Source organism: Halichondria panicea, chromosome 8, assembly GCF_963675165.1.
Source record: "Halichondria panicea chromosome 8, odHalPani1.1, whole genome shotgun sequence".
In the NCBI taxonomy this organism is placed as follows: Eukaryota; Metazoa; Porifera; class Demospongiae; order Suberitida; family Halichondriidae; genus Halichondria; species Halichondria panicea.
This window is the reverse complement of record NC_087384.1, coordinates 3,047,225-3,057,108: the sequence shown is the minus strand read 5'-3', so window position 1 is coordinate 3,057,108 and position 9,884 is coordinate 3,047,225. Positions and strand designations below refer to the sequence as shown.

General features: G+C 42.6%; 1 protein-coding gene across 2 annotated transcripts; it reads right to left on the bottom strand.

The window, feature by feature from the left end:
• Positions 1-87: 87 nt before the first annotated feature.
• Positions 88-5,340, bottom strand: LOC135339940 (TRPL translocation defect protein 14-like). 2 transcript variants are annotated; one of them, XM_064536192.1, is made up of 9 exons: positions 5,127-5,338; positions 4,960-5,027; positions 3,291-3,328; positions 3,067-3,233; positions 2,448-2,647; positions 2,122-2,307; positions 1,456-1,552; positions 1,044-1,248; positions 88-398 (listed from the first exon to the last, which is right to left on the bottom strand). In XM_064536192.1, exons 1-9 carry the CDS (start codon positions 5,212-5,214, stop codon positions 260-262), a joined length of 1,188 nt encoding a protein of 395 aa, XP_064392262.1. In that variant the 5' UTR covers positions 5,215-5,338; the 3' UTR covers positions 88-259. The 2 variants fall into 2 exon arrangements, with proteins under 2 accessions (XP_064392262.1, XP_064392263.1); XM_064536193.1 differs by lacking the exon at positions 2,448-2,647 and having other exon boundaries at positions 2,122-2,333; positions 5,127-5,340.
• Between the last annotated feature and the right edge of the window lie 4,544 nt (positions 5,341-9,884).

The window sequence follows — 9,884 nt, the reverse complement described above, 5'->3', positions numbered from 1 at the left end:
ACATAATGCCTGCAGGTCTATAAAATAGTACAACAATTGTGTATATATATATGTTGTGTACACAGGGTTAGGGTTAGGTGAGCAAAATTTTGGTTGGTCATAAGAGTTAAATTGAGCCATTATACACGAACAACATTAATTATCATAAAAATAACAGTCATAATTGTTAATTGGTTTACGGTGTACTTCTTCTGTTTTAGGGCTAAATAATTTTTTCTACGCAACTATAAATAATAATTATAAAACAGACCAATTATTACTAGTCCTGAGCTGAAAGGTAGTACATTGAATAGTGAGGGTCACTAGTCACCTCCTTGACAATCTCCAAGAAATCAGGCAACTCCAGCTCATCCCCTTGCTTGGTAGTGTACGTCTCCAACATCAACATATCTTGACATCTGCATGGGTTTGTACGTACATGATGACGTACATGATGGTGTTGTGTAGACAAACAGCTACAGTTGAGCCTCGAATATATCCAAACACCTGGAATATTACCAGAATTAATGTCCAGTGCTCTTACAAATGTACTATCTAGTTGTGGACATATTTATAATGCACCAGTGGAAAGCAGGCTATATACAGTACAGTACGTTGGCTAAGCTGAAGCGTTTAGCTATAGCTGCTTCTGCTATTATTATAAAAATTTATGTGCGAGTATATGACACATTGATCCTTCATACGAAGATTTTTGATGATGATCAGGGTTTGGATAATCGAGGCTCAACTGTACGACAAAATACTTGGTGCATTACGTATCATAATTATAGCATAATTATGAGACAGAGTGTTTTTATAAAACATAATTATTATAACGATATGGAGGGCGAGTTAGACTGCACAACAAAACACGAGGTTTCTCATGCTATAATTATGGCATTGTGTTTTAGACGACGCCTTATAATTACCAAATCATGCATCGAGGCTACGCTTAATAAAACACGGAAGGACTATTATTTAGCTGACTATATGACTTTTATTATGCCTTTGTAACCGTGACAACGTGATATAAAGATGCACAATACATGATGGTAATTGATCACCTCTGACTACAAGGCTCCAAGAACACGTCCAGCTGAAAGTAATGTCCTTTCCACAGGAAGCACTTCCTCTTTTTGTGAATAGGGTGGTGGGTTGGATCTCTCTGATTTAGGAGAGCGCGGTACTCCCTGTCACTCAGCTGCATGATCTGTTCCACCCTCTTGCCATCCATTGTCCTCCGTTCAGTGTGCGTGAATGTAAAATATCCTGAGGACAATTTGAGCATGGAATATTGGAAACAGATTGACATCGTCCTATACAGTGTATTTTGTTAGTTTCTACAATTACAATCAATCAGCGTAATTCTATGTACACTCGAGTCGACTAATGGGGACGTACGTAGCACACGTGCATGGGCATGCATGCACGTACATGCAGTACAGATTGGTATTAATTTTGTGCCTACACGTATACCGTTTTGTCCTCGCTTTCTAACCCTGGCTTGGAGCTGGGGATTAGAGGTGAGCAGGTAGTCGTGTGTTACATCGAAGTCCTCTACCTTGGAAAACAGCTGGAGAAGGATAAATAATACATGTGAAGTGTATAGTGCGTGTAAATGTATTAGCCTTGGTCCCATGCAGGCTCTCCTTTTTCTGCATGAATGTTCTTTGAGATAAAATACTGTATTAATTGGAGGAATAAAGAAGGTAAAGTTAAGTGGACTGCACACTTCGATCTCTGACATGACTATTAAATAAATGTTGTGCAAGCACTGGTACATGACTTTGGAAGTCTGCAAGCAGTTCAATGTGTTATACAAGCAAGCTAGCGTATAGCTATAGATTCAGTTTTCTTGTGTCATGCACGCTAAATGCTAGATCTGCTAGACCAATATAGCAGTAATCAGTATCATCTAGCATGTAGCTACTAAGCTACCCTGCAATGCTATCAGACTATCAGAGTTGGCCACACAGCTAGGGTCTGCACTGAGCTGGTCAAGATCATTCAATCTGTGTCTCGGTAGATTTCTAGCAGGGAGAATACCCTACGTCACGATTGTGGGCTACATATCGCCCACGTTCATAAAATGTATGTGGATCACGCGACTTGCGTTGTTGTGCAGCACATTGCTTCACTTACAGAAGAATCAGGTAGTGACTTGACAAGGAACTTTCTCTTTTTGCTTTGAGCCTTTAATCGATCATCTATGTCAGCTCCGAGTTGTTTACCTATTCTCTTACACACAACTTCAATCACACGTCTAATCTTGGACTCAAAATCAGTTGAGTTGTCAATGACATCATAGTATGGATGGCCCACCCACGCCTGCAGTCGAATTAGTACAGTGGAGACTGTACGTGGGTAGCAATTAAAGCAAATTATGCTCAAATTGTATACGTACAGACCAATTAAGGGAACCCCACAATCTACAATCCCATATAAAATTAACGCCAACTGTTGTGTACCTGAGCAGCTTTTGTGTCCAGCTCCCTTGCTAACTCAATGCCTTCACTACGAGCTGAATTATTAGCCAGCTGGTAAAACTGTTCAGCTCCACTAGCAGCTGTCATCATGTGCACCACTTGGTCATAGCGAGCATCTCTCAGCTGTATCGAATCCCAACCCAAACTAGAGATTATCTCGTGCCACTCCTCTGCTGGGCAAACTGCATGGACAGGCTTTCCCCTTCATGTACTTTTTGTGTACAGTACAAAATACAGCACGAAATCCAAACAGGGTGTCATACAGGATTTTGAAGTAGAGGGGGGAAATGAGAAAAGTAACCAGAAAATGTTGCTAAAAAAAGGTCAAGGGGGGGGAAATTGGAGCAAGGGGGAATGGAAAGGGGGGGAAAATCCCCCTTCTAAATTTGCATTCAGGTACTAGTTGTATGACAGAGTGTCCGTCCATAACTGGCAATTTTACATACTAACAGAATAACAGTTGACCTTTTTTGTAGCAAAATTTTCTGCTATTTCCTCCCTCTACTTCAAAATCCTGTATGATACCCTGCCAAACAATGGTCTGAGTCTCTTCTTTAATTATAAAGCCATTAAGCTCCCAATACAAACTCATGTAACTTACAGGCTGAGGGGTCGTAAGTGCCCCTGTCACACACTACAATCACATTCCTCTTGTCCTCGGCAGCCATCTCAAAGAAAGTAGTCTCCAATTGAAGAATTGTCTTGAGAATATTACGATTAAATTCTTGAGCTTGAATAGGGCTCACTTCAGAATACTTCACACCACCTCTGAAATAAAGAAGTTTCTAGTCTTAGACTATTAAATAGTTAGTCTGCATTTCTTACCCAAGCAGAATCGTAGCAGCTTCAGGTACAGTATACACCTGTGCAATGAAAACAAAGTCTCTACATATTGCAATCACTTTTACAATGTTTCATGCACACTTTGATCCAGCGGACATTTATTTTGTAGTTATCATAGTTTGTCCTTGTAGTGCACATACCGTATAGCGGGTAATTTTCGTGGGCAAGCTGACCTCCACGAAATTTTAAGGTAGGCGTGGCTTAGCGGAACGTAGTGCAGGCCATGAGACTAAACGAAATTTTTACTCACGAAAACCACGAGTTGAACGAATTTTTACCTCACGAAAATTACCCGTTATACGGTAGTCAATAATTATAATGCTTGGATTGCATCATAAACATTGGGACGAGCCTGAGTAGCGAATACTGCAGAGAAGCTCAGCGACCGGACATCCGTCTGTCCGTCTTTTTATATCCGCCTGCCTGTATGTCCCACGGTCAATTCAAACTTTTTAACGTGACGATTGCTGCATTTTCTAACGATCAGTATTAAACAATCATAATTATGAGCAAGACATTAATATTTCTAACCGGATGAAACTGATACAGCTCAACAACTAAGGCAATGGCATTCCCTATGCCATATCAAAGACACCACCTGCTGGCCGGCAAGGCTAAGGGAAGTTTGAACAAGTAGGAGCTAATGAGACAGAAGCTCGTCTGTCTCAAAAGGTTGGAATTGAAGAGGAAGAGATAATTGCAGTTAGAGAGACGTTTGGGAAACAGCAAGTCGATCGGACAAGTGATCACTGCCCACTACAACTTCTCTTCACTAAGTCTAGGCTCGCCCCACACAATGCTCCCAGCATTCCCCTAGTTAGATCTAGTTAACCCGCGGCACAACGGGTTATAGTAGCCGGTCAGTCTGTCTGTCTGTCTGTCTGTATTCTGAGTCTACTCACCGGGATGGATAACACTGTGTTTGTACCATGGAAAAATTAATAACAAGGTAGTAGTTTTAAATTTGGTAGATTTTGATGTTAAAGCTTCGTTGTGTTGAATAAAAGTGAGCAAAAGCTAAGAAGTTAAAAGCTCGAACCTGAATGTTGGCCTAGCTAGATGTACACGCGGCTTTGATTCGAGGCTGTAGACTCACTAAAACGTCAAGTAACGCCGAAGGTTTTCTACTTTCTATGTTAGTCCAGATAATTATGTCAACTTGGCATATCCTCAGTATTTACACGTACACGTACCTACAACTTGTTGTTACAAACACCTAAACCTTTTCACCAGCCCCTCAATAATTGTACAACATACTGTAAGGCCACTCCAAGTAATACTCTGGTTTCTGGTCCTGAAGTTTTTCTAATTGCATGCGGGCGGGCGGCTTTTCTCATTATGTCATTATCAATTTCACCTTATGAATCTCATTATTTTGCAAATGAATATATCATTATCACACTATTTTGTACCACATGGACCATTCTGCGCATGCGTAGTAGAAATAATAAGATAGAAATCCAATAATGAGATAGAAATCCAAGAATAAAATCTGATGCGGGCGGTGGACCAGAAACCAGAGTATCACTTGGAGTGGCCAAAAGTATTTATAAAAGATATCCTAAAAACGAAGAATGGTCATATCGCTCGTACACATAGTATACAATTTACGAAGTTAGGGCAAACCAGATAGGCTCTGAGATCTACACACCTTCCATCCAAGGTTCTCAAAAAATGTTCGCAGCCTCGCAACAGTTGTTGTTTTGCCAGCACAGGGACCTATGTGTTTATATAAAGTATAAGCCCTTCAGCTGTCATATTTGGTATTAAATACATGACTCTATTAATATATTAATTGATTCATCATCTGGCATTAACCTCCAGTGAGCACCACTTTGTAAAGCACACTCTCCCTCTTGCTATCACGCCTCTCACAACTAGATCTAATGGTATCCTCTTCAGACATAATGGAGCAGACTTCTACAATGTAGATCTACTAGACTTTATAGATCCAGCTAGCTAGATCTTGACTGACAAGAGCTCTGATGGATCTTAGTTGGGCGTGGCTCCGCCGTATACATGTACATAAGAAGGTACTACACTAGCCTCGTTCCCAGGCCTTACTTTTTCTTGCTGTTGTCACTGTTCATCCATAAACATAAGAAAGACATAGTGAGGCAGCAAAGAAAGAAATGGGCGTACAGTTAAGAAAACGTAAGGCCTGGTTTGGGAAATCGCGTGATCCACAAGGATTTTTATGAACGTGGGCGATATGTAGCCCACAATCGTGACGTAAGGTATTCTCCCACGCATTCCGAGTAAGACTGTACTGTACTGCACTGAGACAACCACCAAGCTGTGCTGCAAGTCAGATCAGAGAACCAGCGTGGCCAGCTCTGGTGGCAGTAGCTACCTGCTATATGATAATGATGACTAAGCTATTCTACTATAGCATGTAGAAAGACACAAGAAAAGGTAATAGTGATAGAATCTAAACACACAATCTAGACTAGTAGATCATCTAGCTAAGCCTAAGGTATAGAGCTAGCTATAGTGCTTGCAAACTTCCAGTTCCAAGTCCATGTCCAGCTTGCAGCAGGCAAAGTTTTACTAGTCGTAGACCTCTGCGTGGGCAGTCCAACATCTCTAGCTCAGTATGCCCACGCTCATTTTCACCCTTCTACCACCCTTCTACCCTCACGCGACTTCCCGATACAGGCTCTCCTTTTTCCTAACTTTACGTCTATTTCTTTCTTTATTCCTCCAATTAATACCGTATTTTATCTCATTGAACGAATAATACAGTATTTTATCTTATTGAACGATTGTGATAAAGAACAGAAAAAGGAGAGCCTGTGTAGAGGCTAGTACTACACAAGGCAGAGATACAAAAGAAAGGGGATTGGAAACGACCGCCCACGCCCTATGTAAAAGGACTGACATCCGGTGAAGCACTCCGTGTAATTATTGCGCTCGCAAATAATTACATGGAAAAGTTTTGTATCCCTGGTTTCTAGCTCTCCTATCCACTAGAGATCACTCAGGGCCTGGAAGATACTTGAGAGAAGTAAGCTTATACCACTGACAAGCTCTAAGTCCGTTGTCTTTACTCTGTTTCCAATTTTTTTGAGTTTAGCTTGAATTACTCTATGTCAACTTTTCTCTGTCCCTCCTGTGAAGTCAAAACAGCAAAGGACATTGCTTGACTTGGTTATTATGTATCTAAGTGCTACATAGAATGGCTTCATGCTATAAATAAGCTGTACTGTTCATAAACGTTTGCAGTATAGTCCTTCAAACTGCTTTAGTATACTTTTAGACACGCCACGGGCCTGTCCCTCCTACGACTTCATAGTAAAGGCTATTTCTTCTTGCATAGCATTTATTTGTCTAGTAATAGTGGCTGCATGGCTTAGTCGACTTTTTAAAGCTAAATTCTCTTTACTTTTTAGAAAAATCAACATTAAAAATGATCAATTTCACTGTTTCTATGTACAGCACATTGTAGAGCAGTCAAGACTGGTAATGAGCATGCTAACTATAAATATAATCCTTTGTAGTTTTAGCCACGCCCTATAACGCGGAATGCTTCACGCAAAAATTTCGTAAAAATTTTGTTTCCAATCCCCTTTCTTTTGTATCTCTGCACAAGGAGACCCCCTGGCCATGCCTATGTACGGACTAGCAACTATCCCTATCATTAGGAAACTGGATGGACTCTGCAAACAGGTCTGGTATGCGGACGACTCTGCGGCAATAGGGACAATTGGGCAGTTACATGATTGGTGGAACAAATTAGCAGCAATAGGTCCTGCCTAGCGCCTTTGGTTACTTCCCTAATCCGTCTAAAACCTGCAAAGGAAAACCACCATGACCGAGCCACCAACATCTTCGCTGGGTCTGGAGTCAACGTCACGCCAGAAGGCAGACCTTACCTAGGTGCAGCGATGGCTCCCATGAATACATTGCTGAATACTACGTGAACACTAAGGTACAACTGTAGTCATCTAGTATCAATACCCTCAGCAACATAGCAAAGTCGCAACCACATGCCGCCTACTCAGCCATTACCCATGGCCTCCTAAGTAAATGGACATACCTCAGCCGGGTCGTACCCAACTTGAGCCACCTATTAGTCCCACTGGATAACACACTTCGAACTAAACTGATACCAGCCATTACGGGAGTGTTGAATGCGACCTATACGCTCTACCGGCTCGGCTCGGCGGACTAGCAATAACTATCCCCTCCAAGCTAGCGGACAAGGAACTGCACCACTCTCTCACAGTCACCTCATCCCTCACTGCACATCCTAGCTCAAGAAAATGAATATGGAGTCCGTGACCAGCAACTGAAGAAAAGAGAAGTCAGTAAGGACAACAGGAACAGACAAGAAGAAGAAGCAGCCTCTTTACATCAACAGCTACCGGACGGGCTCCAGAAGGCAGTGGAGCTATCCAAGACAAAAGGAGCCTCCACTTGGCTCACGGTTCTCCCACTATCGGAACATGGATTCACACTACACAAGTCGGCCTTCCAAGATGCCCTGGCACTACGCTATGGGTGGACCCCAACTCGCTTGCCCTCCAAATACGATTGTGGCAAAAATTTCAATGTGGAGCATGCCCTCTCCTGTGCCAAAGGAGGGTTTCCTACGTTAAGGCATAACGAAATAAGAGATACCACAGCATCCCTTCTCACGGAAGTATGCAATGAAGTGTGTGTGGAGCCCAACCTACAACCTGTGAGTGCGGACCAACTCAATGGGGCCTCAGCGAACAGCCAAGAAAACGCACGTTTGGATAGCTCGGCCAATGGTGTCTGGGGGGGGAAGATTCCAAAAAACATACTTTGATGTGAGAGCCCTCCAACAGAAACCAGTCACATGCAGCAACATACAGAAAACACGAACTGGAGAAGAAACAGGCTTATCAGCAAAGAGTCCAGGAAGTTGAACATTCCTCTTTCACACCGTTAGTTTTATGACGTAGAAGCATCACTCTTCTACAAACGCCTGAGCTCACTACTTGCCCAGAAATGGGACATCACCTACAATAAAACTCTATGCTGGCTAAGATGTCGCCTAACTTTCTCCCTCCTACGCTCAGCCATCCAAGCAATTAGAGGTGCTAGATCGTCGGTGGGACATGCAGCCAGGACACCCATTGAGATTGACCTGATCTCAGCAGAATCCCATCTCACAGGACAGTAATTAATATTAACTATCTACTATTTTACGCGTACCCTTGTCACTATATACATGCCTTTCCTCTAATAATTATTTTTACCCCACAAAAAAAACAAAAAACAACAACATGTAGGTGTGGTGTCAGAGTGTGTAGGTGTTTACTTAGGGGTACGGGTGCATCTACCCATATCTACTGTCTATGATCTACCCCGGGGTGTTTTTGCGCATTCTCAGCCTCGCTTTTCATTTTTGCTGACTCAGCAGTAGCGTCTTGCTGCAGAGCAATGGAGTATGGGATGGCTCCTTTGAAAGAACTTATTTTGATGTCAGGGTATTTAACCCACACGCTGCATCCAACAGACACACCGAGCCTCAAACAGTCTACCGCAAGCATGAGCAAATAAAGAAAAGGGCCTTCTTTTCCCCATTAGTCCTCTCTGCAACAGGAGGCTTAGCTTGTGAAGCAACCACCTTCTACAAGAGACTCGCTTCGATGTTAGCATCTAAATGGGACCAATCATACAGCAGCACACTATGCTGGTTCCGTTGCCGACTAACCTTTTCCCTCCTTCGCTCATCGATCCAAGCCATCAGAGGGTCCAGATCGTCAAGTGGACACCCCTTTAGATCTTGACCTGGTGATCTCGGAGACCCACCTCCACCAATAAACTGAACCTTTGTATGTACCCTTAATCCTCTTTATTTTCTGTACCCTCCACCTTTCATTGTAGTGCATATATTCCCCTGTATATATGCACTACCTTACATGCTATTATTTTGGATAAAAAAAAAGAAAAAAAAAAAGAGGAGGTATGATAGGCACAGTGCAGCTCAGGCAATTAACAATAATTATCCGCCCACGCACCACCCACGTCGTATGTTTTTGCTGAGAGTACTCGGAGGCTAATTACTTGAGCTGCACCGCGCCTGTCGGACCTCCTCTGGTCTTGCTGTACATGCACCCATAAGACATCACTAGGCAGCTATGATTCAGAGGAGGTTAGAAGGAAGTTGAGATCACGTGCAAAAATAGCTCTGAGTCGGCGCTTTTTTTGTGTCTAGTCAGCAGTTTAGGAGTTAGAGCTGAGGAGTAGAAGATCCAGAGGAGCACCTACACGCCAGACTCCTGTTTAATCCTAGCCTCGAATCCAGGCCGATTAAACGGCCTGGTCTCGAGGCTAGTTTAATCCAGGAAGACAAGTCTCATCTCCGTAGATCTAGTACTTTGGCCAGGAGAAACCTTAGTTGAGATTTTAACTCATAAGCAGGTGCAGTGATCAATGTTGTACAGCTTAGAGTGAGGAAAAGTCAGTCACTGCGAATTTTCTTGATGTCGATCCAGTAGCTATCTATGAAACTGCTGACTAAACACAAAAATAGCGCCGACTCAGCACATTTAGAGATATTTTTGCACGTGATCTCAACTTCCCTCGGTATACCAGAGCGAA